Source organism: Crotalus tigris, unplaced genomic scaffold (genome assembly GCF_016545835.1).
Source record: "Crotalus tigris isolate CLP2741 ecotype Arizona unplaced genomic scaffold, ASM1654583v1 scf7180000018916.1150873, whole genome shotgun sequence".
In the NCBI taxonomy this organism is placed as follows: domain Eukaryota; kingdom Metazoa; phylum Chordata; class Lepidosauria; order Squamata; family Viperidae; genus Crotalus; species Crotalus tigris.
Window position 1 is genome coordinate 430,653 of NW_024097271.1, and position 21,984 is coordinate 452,636.

The 21,984-nt window shown below is 37.2% G+C and overlaps 1 protein-coding gene across 6 annotated transcripts in view; it reads right to left on the bottom strand.

Annotated features, from left to right (window-relative positions):
- EEFSEC (eukaryotic elongation factor, selenocysteine-tRNA specific) overlaps positions 1–21,984 on the bottom strand; it is a 165,331-nt gene that overhangs the window by 93,291 nt on the left and 50,056 nt on the right. For all 6 annotated transcript variants that reach the window (XR_005558413.1, XR_005558414.1, XR_005558415.1 and 3 more), the window contains exons 2-4: positions 19,499–19,706; positions 14,941–15,037; positions 10,925–11,089 (exon numbers count right to left, since the gene is read on the bottom strand). Coding sequence is in view for 3 of the 6 variants with exons in the window: in XM_039357369.1 (XP_039213303.1) it covers positions 10,925–11,089; positions 14,941–15,037; positions 19,499–19,706 (470 nt within the window). In the remaining 3 variants the exon portion in view is untranslated. The remainder of the gene's footprint in view (positions 1–10,924; positions 11,090–14,940; positions 15,038–19,498; positions 19,707–21,984) is intronic.

The window sequence follows — 21,984 nt, forward strand, 5'->3', positions numbered from 1 at the left end:
AAACTTTTTTTTAAAAAAAAACTCTCTTAATGTCTACAAATAAATCAAAACCCCATATGTTTTCATCATTGAATGTCTACACTGCCCACATTACCTAAGGGACTGGCTGGCTTACAATAAAAAATATATCATGGCTTAAAATCATGAATAAGACAAAATTTAAAAGGTAAGGTTTATTGATTGATTGATTGATCATATTTATATGGTCTCCCATCTTACAAGAAGCAACTCTGGTCTGAAGTTAACTTGTTTTGAAACTGAAAAATAATTCAAGTGTAACTGAAACAAAACATGGAAAAAAAAGAAGGAAGAATGAACTAAAACATGTATGGGCAATTATTTTGTGGCTATGAACTATATCTATTTTAAAAAGCTGAAAGCCATTAAATGAATGGGCTGAGTATTAGGGATTTTCAGATTTTTTTAAATTTTTGAACTAAAATTGACTATTTTAGAGCTAATATAACAGTTTTCTTGCTTTTCCACCTCAGAATCATAGTCAGTGAAAAACAGGTTTATACAGAGACCACACATAGCTCTGGGACCTCAAATTCTTCATCCCTGTATTAATTCACTATTTAACAGATAAAATTTAAGTCTGAAGTGTTCCTTCTGGAACTACAATTTACTAACCATTCCTTCCTATTGTTACTTTTTATACAAAGCAAGAGGAATTAATAGGGTAAAACAGAGAAATAAGAATCCAGAATTCCCAGGACAATGAGACAGTCTCACTGAGATAATTTTCAATAATAGAAGATTTTAATCTCCAAAAAATCAACTAAATCTAGAGAATATGAACAAAATTTTATATACCATATACTGTACAGTCCTATATTTCATGCTTTTATAAGTCTGCCCATAATTAAAATTAGGTAGCCAGATATATAAGATGATCAAAGTTAACCATAAAAACCTACATGATACCAATCTATACTACTTTTTTTTCAAAACATGCTAGGAATTAGGATTAAGGATTAAGCAATATTTTATTAATCTATGCCAATTTATTTCAGAAATATTTATTTGAAATATTTCCATTTAAAAACACATGTCCTCTTTGCAATGACAGAAGAGCATTTTAGAATGGATAAAACTAAAAACTAGGAAAAGTGGGGGGAAAAGATTGAGTCACTAATCTTTTTCTTCATTTGCAGACAATTGCATCAAAACAGTTAATAAAAATAATCCCAAAAATGAGATATGTTAGCATCAATTAATTTAACTCACATAGCAAAGAAATGTCTTTTTTAGAATTGAGAGATCTAGGCCACACATGGCCCATCATGATTTGTATAATGATTTAATAGACTTTAAAATTTACAGTTACACTTAGAACAATAGTATGGTCTGCCAGTGCACATTTTTTTGTGGAGAAATATCCTACAAGTACAGATTAGCAAGAACGGTATACAAAATCTAAACAATATAATACACTTTTTTTTTTAGAGATAAAGCAAACTGATTGTGTTTATTTTTAATTCTGACTTGGTCTTATTTATCAATTGTTAAATTACTTTGGCAGACATAGAAAAGTTCCATTTAAAATTTGGAAGAGCCATTTGAGCTACATAATAATGGGACAGATAAATAAACTATCTAAATCAATATAAGACAGCTTTGTTCATATATTAAAAGCATAACAATTTAACAATTTGAAATTTCAAATGAGCAAGAGGCTGCAACACATTCCAACATATGCAACTAATGTGTCTTTATTATGGGAAGAATTAAAATGGGACATTTGGGAATCTTTTTGTGAAAACCTGAATCTCAAAATATACTCCAAACAGTTAATACAATTGAAGGAGAAATGGAATTCATTATTTGCAGGAACTAAATAGACACATTACCACAAAATCTGCAGAGAAATAGTTGTACTTATATCACACAAAAGCTACAAAGGGAAACATATTTTTATTTCTGAGATCAGCATTAGAGATAAGTAAACACACAATTCCATGTGATGCAAATCCACACTGTAGGACTGCACCACAGAATAATGTAATCGCATAAAAAACAGCAGTCACATGAACATTTGGTCACAACTAACTGAATGGGAAATATCTTAAGATAAATCCAGGTGTTCTCATCCAAATACATTTCTTACAATATAGGAAAATGGCTTCTATACTGCAAGCTTTGCCCATATCACAGTGCAAATTCAATTGTTTCTTCATATATCAGAACAGGATTTAGAGATGAAGCCTACCTGACTATAAGTCAAGAAACAGCAGACATAAAATGTGAAAAATTCACATACACGCTTTAAAAAGTGATTATATGCTTCAATTCCTTGAAGACAGGGTGTGTTACCAAAAGTCTTTTTTCAGTTTTAAAAGGTTGTAATAAGCCTCCATTTTCTTTCCTAAAATTAAACAGAATTGTCCTTCTGTTCATAAAATATTCAAATATATTTTCATCCTAGAAAAGTGCAAAAACATAATGCACAGACCTATTAAACCAATGTCTTTTGCATTTTGGTTGTTCCTATTTACAAACTGGAAGAATTTTAGAAATGGAAGAATGTTGGTAGAAACAAGCAAATTAACCAATTAACTTTGCATATCTCAATAGCTCACTGGTTGGTAAGCTATTCAGATTCATTAACTTAATAGTACACTACATTTTTCATAATATTTAACCTTGATGATGAAATAAGTGCTTCCCTGATTCCTTGGTGCACCTCTCTTTTCCCTTGAATTACAAGGGGAAAAAAAGACATTTACAGGTATCTTTAAAAGCTGTAGCATTCTATTATCAGAGCCCAAAATAAGAATAAAAAATTATATTTCACACTTTGAATTGATAGCATAATAATATTAGCTGCTATAAAATACTATTAAGTATTTTAAAGGCTTTTATAATTTACCTTTAGTAGTAATTTATATGTCTTTTGAACAGAAAAAAAGTAACTTCAGCAACAATTTTAATCCTTTCCAAATTGCTAGTATCTTTGTATATAAAATGGCTAAGGGACCTTCTGTATTTGTTCATTTTTCTTGAGTAAGTATTTGTTGCTCTGGCACCACAGAGAAAGGAAATCACTTTGTAATTTAACATTCATTCAGCTCTAGTAATTTTTCCAAAAGTCTTTGGCTCCATCTGCTGACTTTTAATGTTCAAAATAAGTGATAATGACTGAAGCATTAGTCTGTAGAATCTTAATTTGAAGGTCATTTCTTTCACAAGGAGCACTTCAGGTCAGGATCATCACTGAAATAGTTTGAAACAATTGAAGAGCAATTTCAGATTAACACTATTGCATGATCCTAATCCAAGAACACAGCTTAGGTACCAGTTGTCAGAACTTTTGAGATGAATCAAGTTAAACTAAAATAAAACTGAAAGAAAAGAAAAGCAACAAGTGCCAGCAACACAGAGACCTGTTTTGTATATCAATCCAAGCCATGATTTGTAGTGTTACTGAATAACTAGATTTTCTTGACTTATAAAATACACTAAGCCAAAAGAAAACAAATAAAATTATGGAACACTGTGATATATGAATCTAGTCACAATATTATAATTACTGACATATCATTTTGTTATACTGCCTGCAAACTAAAAATAAAAACTGGAAATCTTTGTTACTGCAGATAATTTTCTCTAATATATGTTTTTGCACAAAACTTGTAAAGAGTCAGAAAACTGATCTTGGAGAAACTATGCAAAAATTGTTACAAAAACAAAAGCAACCTTTAAGCCTGGGAAGGAGAATCTATAGATAGCCCTTAATGACCAAGTTACTTAACAACCCATCAAAATTATGCTGGATTTGGAAAGGATACCTTATAGCCTGTAAAGAACTGCTGACTATCTCAAAATGTCATACCACTCCCCCCCCATCATGTAATCATGATCTGAGTTCTTGGTTTGCAACCAGTTGCCAAGTACCTCATGGTCATGTGGTCACCATTTCCAATCTTCTCTGCAGGCCTCCCCAAAAAGTTAAAGAAAAAGTCATCAGGGAAAGGTTACAAGGAGCTGCTGCCCCAAGAAAACTCCCTCTCATCTTTGGGAATCAGCTGTAAAAACTCCCTGCCAATTGGTGCCTGCTTGGGTCTTGTCAGCTGAAATCCAAGAAGGCACAGAGCTTAATTTTTTTTATCTCCCCGCCTCCTGGAGTTCTCCACATATTCAGAGAGAGGACTCCAAGCTCCATACAGTAAATGCCTGGACTTCAATTGCCAAAATTCAAGCATGCGTGGAACTTGGAATCTCTCTCTTCCTGCCTCTGCAGAGCTGAAAGTTCCTTTCAGTAGGCTGTCTTTTCATTCTAAAAGTGCCTGCCTGCCTGCCTGCCTGGAGGGAATCTCAGCTCTCAGCTGACAGCTCTCAGCTCTTGAAGCGCTGCCTGATGGGTGGAAATGAGATGTCTTCCTGACAAGCAACTCTTTTGCTCCATCTGCTTAACAAACCATGAGATGACTTAACTATTACAATTGGAAGAGCTGGAGTGTGGTTGTTGAGCAAAGTAGTCACATGAGCATCTTGTTTAATGATCACTTCTCTCAAAGACCGAGATTCCAGTCTCAAAAGTGGTCATAGGTCAATAGCTACCTGTAGTTCACTGAGGTGTAAGAGAAAAGGAAGAAAGAAAAAAACAGATCATGCTTCCAAGGTTTTGGTTCTACAGCCTGTATTAATAGAGTTCTAGTCATTCGTGTATGGTCCGTTTTCTGCCCTGTAAAGTAATGCCTCTAATATGTTTCTGCCCTTACACTGTAAGATAATGTCTCTAATATTTACATATTATATTATATATATATGAAATGTATCATTTATTTATGAAAATATATTACTCCCAAGATACTTTTTAATACAACAACCTCTGATGTATAATCTCATTACAACATTACTTCTAGTATCTTTTGGATGGCTTATTTTCAAAATATTTTTTGCTCTGAACAATTTTTTTGAACACAAAATTAGGGGCACCACAAGAATCTATGCACTGGCTCCTAGTTTTCTTGACAGATCATATCATTTTGATTTACAAGAATTTCATGGTATCTTTTTACTATTATTTTATTTTTATACACATTTCCTCTTGAAGAAGCCCTAATTGGTTCACAGAAATTATAAAAATAATCTCCTATAAAACAATTTTATAAAAGAAAGCAATATTGAAACAAATTTCCAGAATGTACAAATGCTTACACCCTATTTAAATTATATCATCCTATTAAATCACTTAAATTTGCATATTTAAAATACATTTAATTAGTTATTTAAAGTAAGTTCCAACCTATTTAAATCAGTTTAGTGTTGTGAACTCCATTACTGATTGTTTTCACATAGTCTTGGGGATAAAAATGCAAAAGTCAATTCAAGGATAACCAGTTTTTTTAGAAGCAGAACTTCACCCATCCCAACCTCAAATATGAATTCTTCTTTCTTTATCACTTAAATTGCCTTTCTTAACTATATGAAAGCATGGCCTATATGACTGGACTGCATGATTTCAGTTTATTTTAGTTCATGTAATAATCTGGCTGAGTGATTATATTCAGAACATGACCGCTCATTGCAACCAAAGACTTAATATCGTCATTGGATTATCTAAAGCATTTTACGTGGCTTTCTCCTTCAAGACCTTCTGTAAACTGCAACTGGTCCAGAATGCAGTGGCCCACAATTCACACCAATTACACTGCTATTGTTTGTGCTGCATTGGTTCCCACTTATTTTCCAGGTACAATTTATAGAAATGACATGAAAGCAGTGTTCCAATATCTAAGGATCTGGCATAAAGAAGAGGAGGTCAACTTAATCTCCTGAAGGCAGCACCTGAAGCAATGGTTAGAAACTAACTAATCAAGGAGAGAACCAATCTAGAACTAAGGAGAATTTTCCTGATATTTAGAACAGTTAATCAAGAACAACTTGACTCCAGAAACTGTGGGTACTCCAGCACTGGAGATTTTTAAGAAACATTTAGACAACCATTTCCTGAAATGGTATAGAGTTTCCAGCTTAAAGAGAGGGTAGGACTAGAAGACCTCCAAGATCCCTTCCATCCCTGTTATTCTGATTTTCATCTTTAAAGTTCTACATGGTAAAGGGCTAGATTATCTGCAGGACTGCCTCTTCTTGCCCATCTCACTAAGTATCATTGGGTACCGACTAAGTGAAACTTGGACCAGAAGACCTCCAAGGTTCTTTCCAACGTTATTATTCTATGTTCTAAGTTAAGATAGGATGGGTATATTGTAGGACCCTTCCCCTATATATTATTGTCTGATGGGACCTCAGAGACACACCTTCACTGTAGCCAGCTCAGCCCTATGCAATAGTTTCTCACCTGAGATTCAAGGGGCTCCCCACCATTTTAGCCATTAGAAGGCCTTAAAGACCTGGGTCTTCCCAAACATTGGCCTGGGGAGACAGTCGAGTCAGGAGGCTGATAATCTGATTGGTCTGGCATTTGGTGGGAAGGCTTCTTCTGTTTTTGTTGGTTTTGTGAGCCACCTAGCATCACTCTGTGAGATAGGCAGCCATATACAGTAAGTTCTTTAAATATAATAAAACATTTAAACTCATTTTATTTGCCACAGCAATATTTCACAATGCTATTTCCCATGTGAAAAAGAAGACCTTCCTTCCACCACCACCCATCTAATTATCTGAACTGATAGGGCATCTTACATTCACTGATAACTGAAAAAGAAAATCAAAGAAATGAGCAAGAGGTAGAAAAGGCTGCAAACTTAGCTGGGAAAATACAAATGCCTTTGAAGGTTAGACTGAGGGTAAGCTATTGATTCTGAGTTGGACTTATTGTTTTCCTGGAGAATTTAGCCCTCTTCCTATTGCTTACGTAGACTTCCCCACCCCTCCTCTGTCCAGTTTTCCTTGTCTTCATTTAGTTTTGTTCCCCTTTGTCTTCTCTTCCTTTTCTGGTGCTTTTGCTCCATTGTTACCTCATTTTCTTATGTTGTTGTCGTTATTTTTGCTGGAAAGTAGGTAATGTGCGCTTGTGTGAATGAGTATAGACAGTCTATGTAGGTGGGGATTCATTTTATAAAAGGGGTTTCTTATTCTGCTTTTGGGTGCCTTTGTATTTGTGTACACACAAGTGACATATGGAGACATTTATTGGAAAGGAGGAAATCTTTTCAATCAGTTTCAGCTGAAACTGACAACCCTAGCAGTCTTGTCTCTATAATTTTTGTTCCACTTGTACATCCTTGGGAGTGGAAGAGACCCATTTTAAATTCATTGTTAACCTTCTTTTCAATATATAATGGTAGTTCTTATAAATACTTGCAAAACTTAACATCAATTCTAAATTGAAACTCATATACTACAGTACATCTAGAAAAATGGAAGCAATATTGAAAATATATGGTAAAACATCTTTTGGAAATAAGACCAGAAAACAAGCCACACATGATTACATTAAACCTTTACCTAGCTCAGTTTTTTGTTCTCCCACAACTTTTTTGTTGTCCCATCTTTTTGTTCTCCCAATAACTACAACATCATACGTAGTTCAACAAGACACAATTTGAAGGGATATTTTAGTTAAAAGAAGAGAGAGGATAATAAGGACTGAGTTTGCCTTACCAAACCATCTATTTGAAATTTGCAAACACTTGCAAATGTGTATTAAATTGCATGTACATTTGAAATTCTTTGCTTTGTTTGTAATTACAACTATTATTATTCATAGGCTTTAAAAAATTAGTGTATTCTACTGTAACATAATTAAATTTTTAATCATTCTATTACCCCTATCCAAACCTTTGGGAGAGGTTTGTTCTCAATAAAACTATTCCTTGCACTTATACAAATGATTTAAGAATCTTAAACTTAAGAAAGGTATTACCTTCAAAAAGTGTAGTGTAAACCAAGAAACAAGATTTAAAAACTTTAAAGTTTCTGCAGTTTTCCAACTCAAAATGGGTCCTCTGATGTACCTATCTATATGTTTATATGACATCATAATTGAAAATAACTCTCAGTGAAAAAATGTACAACAGACAGATTATAATAAATAGACACCCTCAAAACAACAGTGATGAACAAATATAGAACTATGGTTAAGAAAAATAGCAAAAAGGTGGCAACCCAACTTAAGCATAGCAAAATAAACTCCAAAACCCATACTGAAAAAGTATACTACAATGGTCTTCCAAATCTATTTCAACTAGATTCCTGGGGCACAAATCCACTTATCTCAAATATATGAGTATTGACTCAAGTATACTATTTGTCATAGCAAAAGAATGCCTCCTATAAAGTGCTTATCATCGATTGAATCAACTGTAGGTCACCTACTTCCAACTGATAAAATCAGTTTAAAAAAAATTAGGACCTAGAGCAGAGGTGTCAAACTGCCGACCTGTGGGCCGGCTGCATCATACAGAGGCAGCGCCCACCCCAGCTCTGGCAATGCAAAAAAAATCATGATACGTCGCAACACATCACGTGACACAGTGAGTTTAACATCTGTGACCTAGAGAAAATGAAAACCCGAGATTTGAAAAACAGTACTTTCAATTAATCACAAATCAGTTTGTATAATATGGCATACAACTATTTTTACAGCCTATAAAATATACCCAGTCATCAAGTTAAGAAATTACTTCAATGTTTTTGAATTGATTGATTATATGCCTTCAAGTTGTTGTTGGCTCTTAGTGATCACACAGACAGACTTTTTCCCTGACAATCTGTCCCTAACCTGGTCTTTCACACGGTGCACATACTGGAATATTAGGCAAATGCAAATCCCAATTGTATTAAATTACTTCCTATCTAAAAAAGCGAGAAAATGTCCTATTGGATATTAGCACTCAGAAATGTTATTCCTAAAATGGAAATAGCAACACACATATCACATGCATGGCAATTTTAAAAATGTACATAATACCAGAGGCTAGTAAAAAATTGTATTATCACTACATTTTCAAACCAGAAATAAGGGATTCATGTGCTTCAGCATGGATGTTACTGTAAGTACTGTTGAGTAAGTAGTATTAAACTGCTTCACTGAAGAATTGTTTGCTACGTCAGAGATTTCTCACACACACACAGCACATAACATTCTCTCACTGCAGTTCAAATAATCAACCCCAGATGGCAATTTACATAGTCAACACTGTAAAGGAATCTGTGTGCTGCTGGCATTCTCAACCTCAATCAGAGAGTATGGGCGTTTGAGAATGTCACTGTTTATTTTTAATTGCTCTGTCCCTCCTTTCGGCAAGTTCAAGCGGTCACACACGTCGAAGTCTATTAGTAGAATAGGTATGAGATGCCACTTTATTTGCTGGGAGGGTTCCTTGCAGTTGGAAAGCAGCTGTTTTGTAATGTCCCCAATGCCCAGTGGGCATCAGCTGTCAATCTCAGTTAGCAAAAGGTCAGGGCAAAGAAAGGTCAAGGAATGTCATAATCCACAATGTATTATAAGATTTTTCTTTTCTATTGCTTTGTAGGATTGAGAATTGGTAAAACTTCCCACAGGTATCCTAGTTAAACACTTCATGAAATAGGTAACAGGAAAACAAATTTAATCTCCAATTGTAACTTCAACTGTCCATATTCATATATATGTGGAATGGGGAGATGCATGCTTACTTAAAATTACAGCTATGCTGAAGGCTGAATAATTGTGGCATTCTATCCAGCAATCATTCTCAGCTTAATTCTGAGGCTCAAATGCTTTGTCTTTATTGCTTTCTCAAAAGAGAAGACAGTTCTCTTCCATGGAGCATTTGGGCATTATGAAGGTATCTCTTTGGGTGAGGGAGAGAATTTGTTGTTGTCCCTTCCACATGACACTGTCTTTTGAGGTTTATTTTGAGTTGTTACGGTTTTTATATACTAAGCTGTTCAGAGTCATTGGAGTTGGGTGGCCTAAAATTTTGAAATACAAATAAATCAAGCTGCCTCTTTGGTCATTTTTTCTTGGATTTTTTTTTGGGGGGAGGGGAGGCTTTTTTACTTGGGTACTGTCTTTATTTTATGGAAAGTGGGAGGATTAATAGGTTTGGTATTTATGGTGGTTTTATATTTTTGATTCCTATAAAAGCTTTGCTTTATTTTGATGATGTAATATATAAATAAAATGATATTCCTATGTAATGAGCATAGTATACCCTGAAAGCATCACCATAAAAATATCTCTATTATGCATCGGTTGGCCAACTGAAAAGATTAAGTTGCTGTTAAAATGCAAGGATGGAACATTTAGATAAAACTGAATTCAATCACCAAGTCCAACTGGTTGGTAACTGAATTCAGATGGCTGCCAAACTCAACACTAAAAATAGACTTTTTCTGGATCTAGAAATTTCTTATTTCTCCTTTAATTTGATATTTTTTTCATTTACATGTCTTTGTTTGCTGGTCATTTTCTTCATTATAAGGCAAGAATATTATTATTTTTATGTCATAATAAGATTTTCTTGAATGTTTTTTTTATATCAACATTTATTCCAGGAAGGACCAAACTGGATTCTTGGACACTTTTGACTGCAGCCAAATATAGAGTTAATCTGTTGTTTTTTTATATTTCATTAAAATATCCTGAATTTGGTTTCTTCTCATTTTTCTTCACCAGTAAAATCAGATGAGATGTTTTCTCTATTTAAGTGCCTTGACCATTTGAGTTTCTTTCTCTTTTTAACTTTTTAATTTTTTTTTATCTTTTTTCTTTCTGGAGTCTCACCTTTTGAAGACTCAGCTTCAGGCATCCATTTTGTTTGCAAAGTATATAGTTTGTGAATTATGCCAATAGTAATATATTAAGAACTACACAATTCTGTATAGTATTCCCTAAAGGGTTTTTTAAAGTTCCTATTAAGCAAACCAAATGAAGTTAGTTAGGTAAATGGAATACTACAAGAACAGTAAACTTTCTGGACGTTTCTGTCTCTGATGAATATGTTAAAGCCAAAAATGATATACTCACCTTCAAAGCAGGAATTTCCACATTGTCCCCAATATTAACTGAGCCTGAAAGAATAGTTCCTGTCATCACAGTGCCTTGGCCCTTAATGGAAAAACAGTGGTCAATGGCCATAAGGAACGATCCTGAAGGATCTCTTGTTGGTATATAAGCCTCTGACTTTAGGACCTAAAAGCAAAAGAAAATGAGACCTGTATATTGACAAAATGTCACATAAGACACAAAGAAATGAAGAGAAAAGGTATGTGATTGATTTCACCACAGCATAGCTTTCTGTTGCAACAACACTGGAACAGTCCAAGGTCAGATAAATTGTTTGCACTGCCCAGGAGGTGCAGACATAGCAGCAGCAACAACTGGATTTGATTTTCTGCCTTAAAGTTTTGATACAGCGCAATCAGCCTGGTTAGCAAAATATATCACAGAAATGTTTCTGCCAACACGTATGCAAATACAGCGGCAATAATTATTTTTAATTCTGGGGATTAAGGATTAAGAAAGGATGCGTACTAGTTCTCAGAATGTACATACATAATTAAAAGGTCAAAATGCAGAATTTTTTTTTTACTCTCCTTTATTTTTACAACTTTGTTTAATAGAAAAATTATGGCAAGATTTTGAAGAACAATGAAGGCACACTGACAATTGAAGTTTCATTTTCCATTAGCTCTATCCAGAAATACATCACTACGAATAAGTAGCTGGAGAAGAAAAAAAGTTTCAGGAAGAAAGGGTGTGAGAAGCTCAAGATCAGTCAGTAGGACAGACATGTCAAACACAAGGCCTGGGGTCCGGATGCGGCCCGCGAAGTGGTTTCATGTGGCCTGCGAAGCCATCTGGAAACAGTGAGGGAACGACCTCTGCTGCCTTGGCCCTGGCCAGCCAGGAGCCAATGTACAATTTTGTGGTGGCCATCTATGCTGAAATGCATTCAGTCTTAGCTCCATTAGACCGTCTCGAAAAAGCGAGGAACCAGACCCTCCCGCATCAGCAGAAATGCACCATCACTTGGAAGTGGCCAGCAAATGGCCCTCGCCTACTTCACATAACCGGCTTGATAGGCTCCGGGGGACAGGTTTTGGCAGGCAGCGGGGCGCTTTCCTCACAGTGCCGAGAGGCTGAGCTGGGTGGTGTGAATCCAAAAAGAAGCATGATGCCGCCCAGCCCTCAGCCTGGCCAGTTTCAGCAGGCAGCGGGGCGCTCTCCTCACAGCGCCAAGAGCTGAGCCGAGTGGCGCAAAACTGATGAGAATGTTGCCTAGCCCCCAGCCTGCCCAGTTTCAGCAGCAGCAAAGTGCAAAGCTGGCGAGCTTCACACCACCCAGCTCAACCTCTCGGCACTGTGAGGAGAGCGTCCCACTACCTGCCGAGACCAGGCAGGCTGAGGACTGGGCAGCATTGCACAGGTAACATTCACTCTCACGTGGTCATGGTATCTCTTCCCCCAGATCCCACCAATGTGAAATAGGTGAGGGCCATGTGCTGGCCACTTCTAGGCGACGGTGCATTTCTTCATTCCTCATGAAGGGTGACACCTCCCCAGCTGCATTTCTTGCCGGTTTTTCTCCCTCATCTCAAATATTTTCCCACCACTCTGGAAGAAGGAAAGAAGGAGGGGGAGAGTCTGAGGGAAGTCCTGCCTTAGTCCTGCCCTGCTGCCCTTTTACCATCCCCTTGCCCCCTCCTCCTGGCCTATCCTGGGGGTTTCCCATCCTATTGCTAAGGAAGCTTTGGATACAAAGCCGGGTCTCCTCCCATGAAGAGGGAATGGGCTTCCCTCTGACTTTGCCCTCATACCCATCATGAGCAACCTGGTTAAGGAGAGCAAGCACAGCAGCAGCAGCCTTGAGGAGGAGGTTAGTGCAGCTGAGTGCCCCCTTGGGGAAGTGAGACTGGGCTTGGTGCCATAGGTTCTTGAGGGCCAGGCTGGGCATTTGACCTCTGCTGCTCAGGGCTCCGGGCAGCCCGTACCACCATCCAGCCCCCCCACCCGCATGGCCTGAGAGGAACGGTGAGGCTCTTCCAGTGAATCATGCCTTGGCACTTGCCCTGGTCCCACCCCCTTCTGCCAGAAACCCTCAGATCTGTCCCACTCCTGCCCAGGCCCCCACAAGCCCCCTTGACGTGAATGATGTAGAGCTGGCCACGCGCACCCAGTAGGCCATAGCCACGCCCACCCAGTAAGCCACACCTACCCTGGTCACACCCACCCGGACCCCCAAGGGCAACCGCAATGCTGATGCGGCCCTCAATGAAATTGAGTTTGACACCCGTGCAGTAGGAGTATGAGAAGCTGGAGAAGTACCAAGATCTGAAGGAGGAACTGGAGAACATGTAGAAAGTAAATGCCAAAATGGCCCCACTGGTGACAGGAGCACCTAGAGCTGTAGATCACATCAAGAACGGCTGTAAGCTGTGGGCATATACTGGTCCAGCATCTGACTTTTTTTAATATAAACAATGCTGCACTTCAATGGTTAAATGGCCTAGACCAGGGGTAGGCAACCTTGGCTCTTTTATGACTCATGGACTTCAACTCCCAGAATTCTGGGAGTTGAAGTCCACAAGTCATAAAAGAGCCGAGGTTGCCTACCCCTGGCCTAGACATTGGTATTTGAACATTTAACTTATTAACATTTATCTTTTATTGACTTCTGCTAATCTAGATGAAATGTTAATATATATTGCTAGTCTATGTTTTATATGCCACACACTAAATAAATAATAATAAGAGAGCTGCAATCCCAGGAACAACTCTCTGTCCAGAGCTCTCTGTCCAGAAGAGTGCAGTGCTAGGAACAGTAAAACACTGCACAGAACCCACAAACTCCCAGGCCTCTGATAGAGGATCTGGGATTGAAGAAGATACATACCAGCCACCTACTTTCTTCCTTCAGGCCCTGTATTTCTCTGGCTTCTCATACACTTTCTTCCTGATGTTGCTGTCACTTGGCACAGCTAAATCTATCACCACCAGATGTTACTGCACACAATGCCAGCTGCTTGGTGGTGCTGTTCAGTACATGCTGTTTCTGCCTGCATCTTACACCCTATCACTATGTGTTGGACTGTCTCTGAGGCATCTCTGCTTCTATGGATCTGGTACTTAGTGGCTGTTCTTATGCTGATTTAATCAGGGTCTCAGTGCTGCCTTTTAATTTTAATTCAACCCTTTCCAATCACTGGTAGGATTTCCCAATTTTTGCCACCTCAATTATCTGTGAATGGTATGTAGTTCTACAAACCTGCTTTAAATGCATCAAGCCATGATCCATTTACCAGTCTCAGCTCTCACTCAAGAAATGAAAATATAGAAGAGTCATTTGCAAAACTTTTTATGAACAAAGAAAAGTTCAATTCTATACATTATCTAAGAGTAAGGCCTACTAAAATCAGTGGAGCTTATTTCCAAGTAGGCATACACGAAAACAAAAGGCAAATTAAGACAGAAGGAATTTCAGAGTAGGTGTATAATTATGATGTAGTATCCAAAATCCCAATAACAAAAATGTCAGAAATCAAGATGAAATTAATACAAGCTATACTTATTCTGTGCTGACTGTATACAGGTCATTCTTGACTTACAACCATTAATTTAGTGACTGTTTGAAGTTACGATGGCATTGAAAAAGTGACTTATGACTGTTCCTCACACTTACAACCATCCCAGGGCCCTTATAGTCAGATGATCAAAATTTGGGCCTTTGACAATTGGCATATTTTTATGATGGGTTGCAGCATTCCAAGACTGCCATTTATCACCTTATCATCTGGCTTCTGATAAGCAATTTCTATTTGGTTTGTATATTTATTGTGTTGTTTTTATGATGTGCACTGCCCAGAGTCAATTGGTATTGATGGCATCTAAATGGAATAAGATGAATAAATAAATTGCATGGGCTTCTACCACTCTATTATCAACAGAGTGTTTACCAGTCCACTGAACTAGGATTCTGATTATTCCTGCAGCCTTGAGCCATTACATAATATTAATAACATTAGCATTTTTATGATACATACCTCAATTAATTCCGAAACTCCTATTGGAGTCACAGTTTCTGGGGCTTCTGGACCACCAGGTTTTGCTGCAACAGAAACTATAGGACATCCATGGAACCTGGTCCATAAAAATAATCCATCTATGAGACCAGTTATATAATAAAGTTACAACTCAGACATTTCCTAGTGTGGTTTACATAGCATCACTATTTTATTAAATTTGAATCTATCTCTAGCAATAATTTAACAAAAACAATAATTTAACTAGTTTCTAAATTATTTTTAAAATAAAAGAGGCATAACTGGAAATAATACAGCTTTGAATGACCCCCAACTACTAAAGATTTGCTTACCTGAGCTCTGAAAGGCTCAGATGAAGCCTTTATATAGAGGCTTTCATATTTCTTGTGGATAGACTAGTAGCCTCCTGTAATACTGGCTCCAAAATAATAGAAGGATAATCTAATTTCCTGTAGCATCTCAGATCGCTTTTTTACTTTCACCAGCATAATTAAGCTATTACCTAGACAAGTTTGTTACTTTCCTATTTTCTTCATGGTGCCGAGGAAATTCAGCTATAGGAACTCAATCACTTCAACATTGAAAGAATGTTCTTAATGCTAAACTAACATTTATTCCAGGCATATTTTGTTAAACAAGCCAGAGTCAAATTACCAATAAGCCAAGTAAATTACAGCTTATCTGATCAATATCTGGCTTACCAGTCATCTTTTAGGCCAATATCATAATGTATCTCAGATGCCCTAGCACACTGGTGGTGAACCTATGGCACACGTGCCAGAGGCGGCACTTGGAGCCGTCTCTGTGGACACACGTGCCATTGTCCCAGCCCCGCCTCCCCCTGTGGCCCCCTCCTCACCAGCAGCCTCCCTGGAGGAGAATTGTCCCCGGGTGCAGCCCACATGGAGCAGCGCAGCCAAGGACATAGCCAGGCAGCAGAGACACGACTCCGCCCTCGTACCCCATAGCGTGCAGATGATGCTGCAGGGTGTGGGTGGAGGGCAAAGGGCGTGGCTGCCATGGTGCTGCAGGGCTGCCTGGGTGATCTGATGAGGGCCATGGAGGCGGTGCGTGTCCCTGCAGGTTGGCGGGGCAAAGGCAGGTGGGGCAGAGCAGGCAGGGTGGGAGGCGGAGTGGGAGGGGCGGTTTTGGGGCACTCGGTCTCTAAAAGGTTTACCATCATTGCCCTAGCAAAAATAAATGATCAGAAAGGCATGGAAGTCACCTCAGAAATCTCTAACATATCCATAGAAGTTATTTTCTGTTTCTATATTGTTTCCTAATAATTGAAGCTTTTTGAGTGAAATATTAGGGAAATAATATTTCCAAAACAGTGCATTATTTTTTTTAAAAAAGAAATACATTTGAGGAATATATGGAAGAATATCAAATGGTGCAAATTTCCCCAACAAAACATCATTTTTAAAAATAGTTTTAACCTAACTACTTAGTTTAAGTATTGCTATTTCTAACAGTAATATATTTAAATTCAGTTTATTCATTTAAAATACATCATTAAGTACATAATACGTAATACATCATTGAGTATTATCAACACTAGGTTAAGTTATTGACTCCTGGACATTATTTAAATTGTACAGAAAAACTGATGTTGGCATTGTTATGATAAGTACTAACAAAGTGCCTTAACAACATGCTCAACAAGAAGTTTACCCGATAAACCAAATCACAAGTACTTTTTATGAGTTGAAAAGAGGAGATGGACAGAGAAAGAAGTCTATTGTCAGGGAGAATTAGCAGAAAAGAAGAAATTCAGACAAAATAAGTGCCTTTTAACCTGAGAAGGGGCCTTCTTTAAGGCACAATATCCTTACACCTCTATGAAATGGATATGGGATTGAAGGGCCCCCTGAAAAGAAATCAGGAAGAATCCAGAATTTCAAGTCAAACACAAGTAGATAAGTAGCTACACCTTTACTTCAAAAGAAAACATTTTGGTAGAGTTTAATAATGACTATTGTTAATGACATTGCAACTGGGAAAGCCATGGCCTGGACTATACGCACTTTTGTTGGCAGGGTGATGTCTCTGCTTTTTAGTATGCTGTCTAGATTTGCCATAGCTTTCCTCCCCAAGAGCAAGCATCTTTTAATTTCTTGTTAAGAATGTCACTACTATTAGTTGAAAAAATGAACCATGCATACAGCTGAATATATTCAAGATTGATCAAAGCCAACATCACTGATATGAAAAACTGAATGGCAACACATGGCATGAAACAGAATGCTGCAGAGGTCAATTCCAAGGTTGCAGCTAATTGAATTGAATTGAAATTATTTTCTAAATCTATCAAAACTGGCATAAACATCTGCCAATCAGAAACATTGTTTTGGGTCATGGAGCAAATTAGGGCACTAAAGTAATAAGGGGGTTAAAACCTTATTGTACCAGTGCCCACATAGAGCCTGTAGTTGAGGCATCTATAATCTCTGTTAGTCTTATAAATGTACATTTCTTCATATCCTACATATTTTCTTTTCCAGCACAGCCATGGTTCTCCTACATCTCTGTTCCTTGGGGTACTATCTGGATGGTAATTGTTACTCACTGGACTTCAAAGGGAACAGATACCATTAGTATAATAAATTCTTCCTCCTCGCATCCCCCATTCCACCCAAAATCTGCTGTGGAATGTTGAAGGATCCTTGGGTAGATCCAAAAATCCATGATTAATACAAAGGATGGAGAATTCTTGCTGCATATGCAACAGAATATAGATAGTCCTTGAACTTACGACTGGTTGCTTTATGACTGTTTGAAATTATGATAGGGCAGAACTAGGTGTCATAAAATCTCATGTGATTGCATTTCAGGTGCTGTGCGAAAAAATATTTTCTTTTCCCTTTTCTAAGTCTTCATCCAATCAACTTCATTTAGATACTTTTGGTTTTAGTATTTTGAGATAAGAAACAATTATCCCTATACACATTCTCCTCACCACAAATAATTTTGTATATTGCAATCATGTCCCCACCCTGCATCATTTTTCTCACACAGGCTGATGCTTTCTCATAAGAAATTTTAGAGCTGCTTAGTCACTTTGGTTGCACTTGTCTATACTTTTTTTTCCAGCTCTCTTTTATCCTTTTTCAAAAATGGTTAGAACTCTACACAACATTTCAGATATACACAGTCCATAAAGGCAACATTATAAAGTTTATTTTCAATTTCTTTTCTAATTATTGTTATCTAGAATTTGCTTTTTCATAGCAGTTCAGTATCTTTGACATACCCATTATAATTCCAAGATATTTTTCCTAGTCAGATAGAAATAGCTCACATGCCAGTAAGAAACCTGAACTAATTTTGTTCTAATTACATCACTTTACATTTATTTAAGCTGAATCGTATGTGTGATATATTTCACTATTCATTTTAAAAAAAGTTCCTTTGGTTTTTTTTCCATCCTGATATCATTTGCAAACTTGGTTAGCTCACTGCATGTTGCAGTCAAGATCATTTATAAATAATTTAAAAAGCACTGATCTTAATTCATATCCTTGAAGAACATTGCTTCTTACTTCACTCCACTGGAAAAATTGCCCATTATTTCTATTCTTTATTTTCTGATTTTTAAACTAGGCAGCCACACAGGTGGTCCTCATTTAACAGCCATTGGTTCAGCAACCATTCAAACTTGCAATGGTGCCAAACAAGTGGTACTTATGACAATCCTCAAAGTTCCAGCCATCACTATGATGCATCTCCATAGTGATTATATCATTGTGATCCAGGTGCTCAACAAGTGGACTGGCTTTCTGAACGTAGCAATGTCTGGTAATTACATGCTCACAATTTGTGACCTTCCCCACCAGCTTTTTACAAGCTAAATCAATGGGGAAGTCGGCAGGAAGTCAGAATTTGCAATCACATGAAGTCCTCAATTAAACAATGGGAATCAGGGACTCCCAAACTGCTGTTGTTATGTGGCATAGTCTTCGGACATTGCACTTTAAGGCAGCATCACTTATTGATAGACATTCCAGTCCTGATTATCACTGTTAAGCAAGAACTAACAGTACACAAATGATTCCTTGATCACAAAATTAATTTAAGTATCTTTCATGAATAACTTCAGTAATAAACTTTAGAAAGTGTAAGTATAGGTCAACCTTCATTTCTATTTCAGTTGACAATCTTTAAAAAAAAAACCTCTAGAATGTAAGGAGAGTTAACCTTTCATCAAGAGTATTTTACCTGATAAAAGCTATCTACTCATTGTAGAAGAGGTGGGGGTGTCAGATACAGCACAAAAAAGGAGTGTCAGAAAGACAACAGGTGTTTTCCCCCTCACTTTTACCTATGTTCCAAACCACAATTGATTCAACTTCTAACAGATTATCTTGGAACAACTATGGCTTTCAACAACAACAAAATGTCTACCACCTTATCTGACTAACACATTCAATTTAAAGTTTTATTCTAAGGAAATATACTCAATTCAAGGAATTTCATCAAAAACTCCTAAGTGGCATAGAAAAAAGGAATGAGAGTAATGCAACTCGTATTATGTAAGCAGGTTGGGTAGGTTACTTACTTAGTATTTTCAAGGGTCTTATGCATTTTCTTCACCATCTTGTCAATGGCAGCTTGTCGCTTACCCTCTGGAAGAAGGTCAATTTTGTTCAAAACCACTATCATCTTTTGGCACGCAATCTGTCCAATCACCAAGCACTCTGCTGATTGAGTCTGCATTCCTTTAGTTATATCTATCACAAGCATCATCAAGTCAATAATCTGAGCACCTGAAAGAAAGTAACAAATTTGTAGGAATCAAAACACCATTAACATGTAATCGTGAATGCAATTGTGAATGTTTCTTCTAACTGTTATAGTTTTATTTAGAAAAATATAGTTTGGAAAAGACTGTATAGGTAACCCTTTGAGGTGTCTGGACATACAATTCTAAAATTAGGACAAATTAATCAAAATAAAAAAGCAAAAGTCAAAACTCTAAAAGTCAAGATTCTAAATTTGACATAAAGATCTAGTCTGCAAAGAAAACATCAGAAGTGCAAGCTTTTTAGAATACCTTACTATATATCAGAATCTATTTTTCTATGATGATGATGATGAGATGATGATGATGATAATAATAATAATAATAAAGTTGGAAGGGACCTTGAAGGTCATCTAGTCCAACCCCCTGCTCAGGCAGGAAACCCTATACCATTTCGGACAAATGGCTGTCCAGTCTCTTCTTAAAAACTTCCAGTTTAAGATCTTAAAGTCCAAACTCAATGGAGGAAATACCATAAAGGCAATTAACACCTGGGCAATCCCAGTCATTAGGTAGACAGCTGGAATAGTGGACTGGACTCAAGCAGAACTAAAAGCAATGGATAGGCAGACCAGAAAAATAATGACAATGAATCATTGCACTTTAAGCCATTGCTTGGCTGCACAAGACCAAGCCTTAAGGACAAATGCATACAAAGTCAAAATTGAGAAGACAGCAAAAGACAGTAAGTGCCGCCTATGCAAAGAAGCTGAAGAAACAGTGGACCACTTGGTAAGCTGTTGCAAGAAGATTGCACAGACTGATTACAAGCAGCGGCATGACAAAGTAGCAACAATGGTGCATTGGAAGATCTGCAAAAAATATCATTTGCCTGTAAGCAAAAACTGGTGGGATCATAAAATAGAGAAAGTCATAGAAAATGATAAAATTAAACTGCTCTGGGACTTCAGAATTCAAACAGACAAGCACCTGCAACATAACACCCCAGACTTAACAATTGTCGATAAGAAAGACAAAAAAGTCTGGATAGTGGATGTGGCAGTGCCTGGAGACAGCAGAATAGAAGAGAAAGAACTGGAGAAGATAACAAAATACAAAGACCTACAAATAGAAATAGAAAGACTGTGGCAAAAGCAAACAAGGGTAGTACCAATAGTAATAGGCTCCTTGGGTGCAATCCCAAAACAACTGGAGCACCACTTGAACACCATTGGCATTGAGAAATTCGCTATTAGTCAATTGCAAAAGGCGGCCTTACTAGGAACTGCTTCCATCCTGCGACGATATCTGTAATACCACCAAATATCCACATCTGCCTATCCCAGGTCCTGGGTAAGGACTCGATAGGTAGACAAAATGCCAAATCCAGTCTGAACATCTGGCTGACTGTGCGATGATCCATAAATAATAAAAAACTTGGAAGGGACCTTGAAGGTCATCTAGTCCAACCCCTTGCTCAGGCAGGAAACCCTATACCATTTCGGACAAATGGCTGTCCAGTCTCTTCTTAAAAACTTCCAGTGTTGGAGCATTCACTGCTTCTGGAGGCAGGTTGTTCCACTGGTTAATTGTTCTAACTGTCAGGAAGTTTTATTAAAACATTTTAATTCATATGGACATATTAGAATTACTTATCAGATTTAACAGACCATCTAGTTTGGATGTAAATATTTTCATAAGTTATGCAAGAAACCTATGCTACTCTGTTCTAAACTCATGTTGTTCTTTCTCTCCTTAGCATGCTATAATTAACTATGAAGTCTTCAATTAACAATAGCTTATTATTATATCCACAATGGAAAATTATAAACAGATTCAAAATAGACCATAATCTTAAATCAATCTGAAACTCAGAAATAGTTAGAAACGACAGTAAATTCAAAAGTTCCTATCATGAGAGCTTTATGAGTTCATTGGGAAAAATCCAACACACAGCACACCAAAAATCCAACTATGATAAATCCAGTTTGGTATTTGTGCCTCATGCAAGAACTCCAAGTCGATTTTTTTGATGATCCATTTGTTATTTTTCTTTTCTATTAAGAATCTTGATTCTCTTCATGTCATGATTTAGATTCTTACTCTGAAGAAGCTGCCCCAGCTGAACCAGTGGAATGTCAGCCTCAGAAGATACCAAGCCAGGCATTTATCTGGAAGCTATTAGGAATCTATCAATCTATCAAGGGAAGTATATCATCTCCCAAAGTACAAAGTGCAAAGATCAAAGACATGACAGAGAGGCTTGGGGCAGAAATCGTCGTGGTGCAGTGGTTAGAATGCAA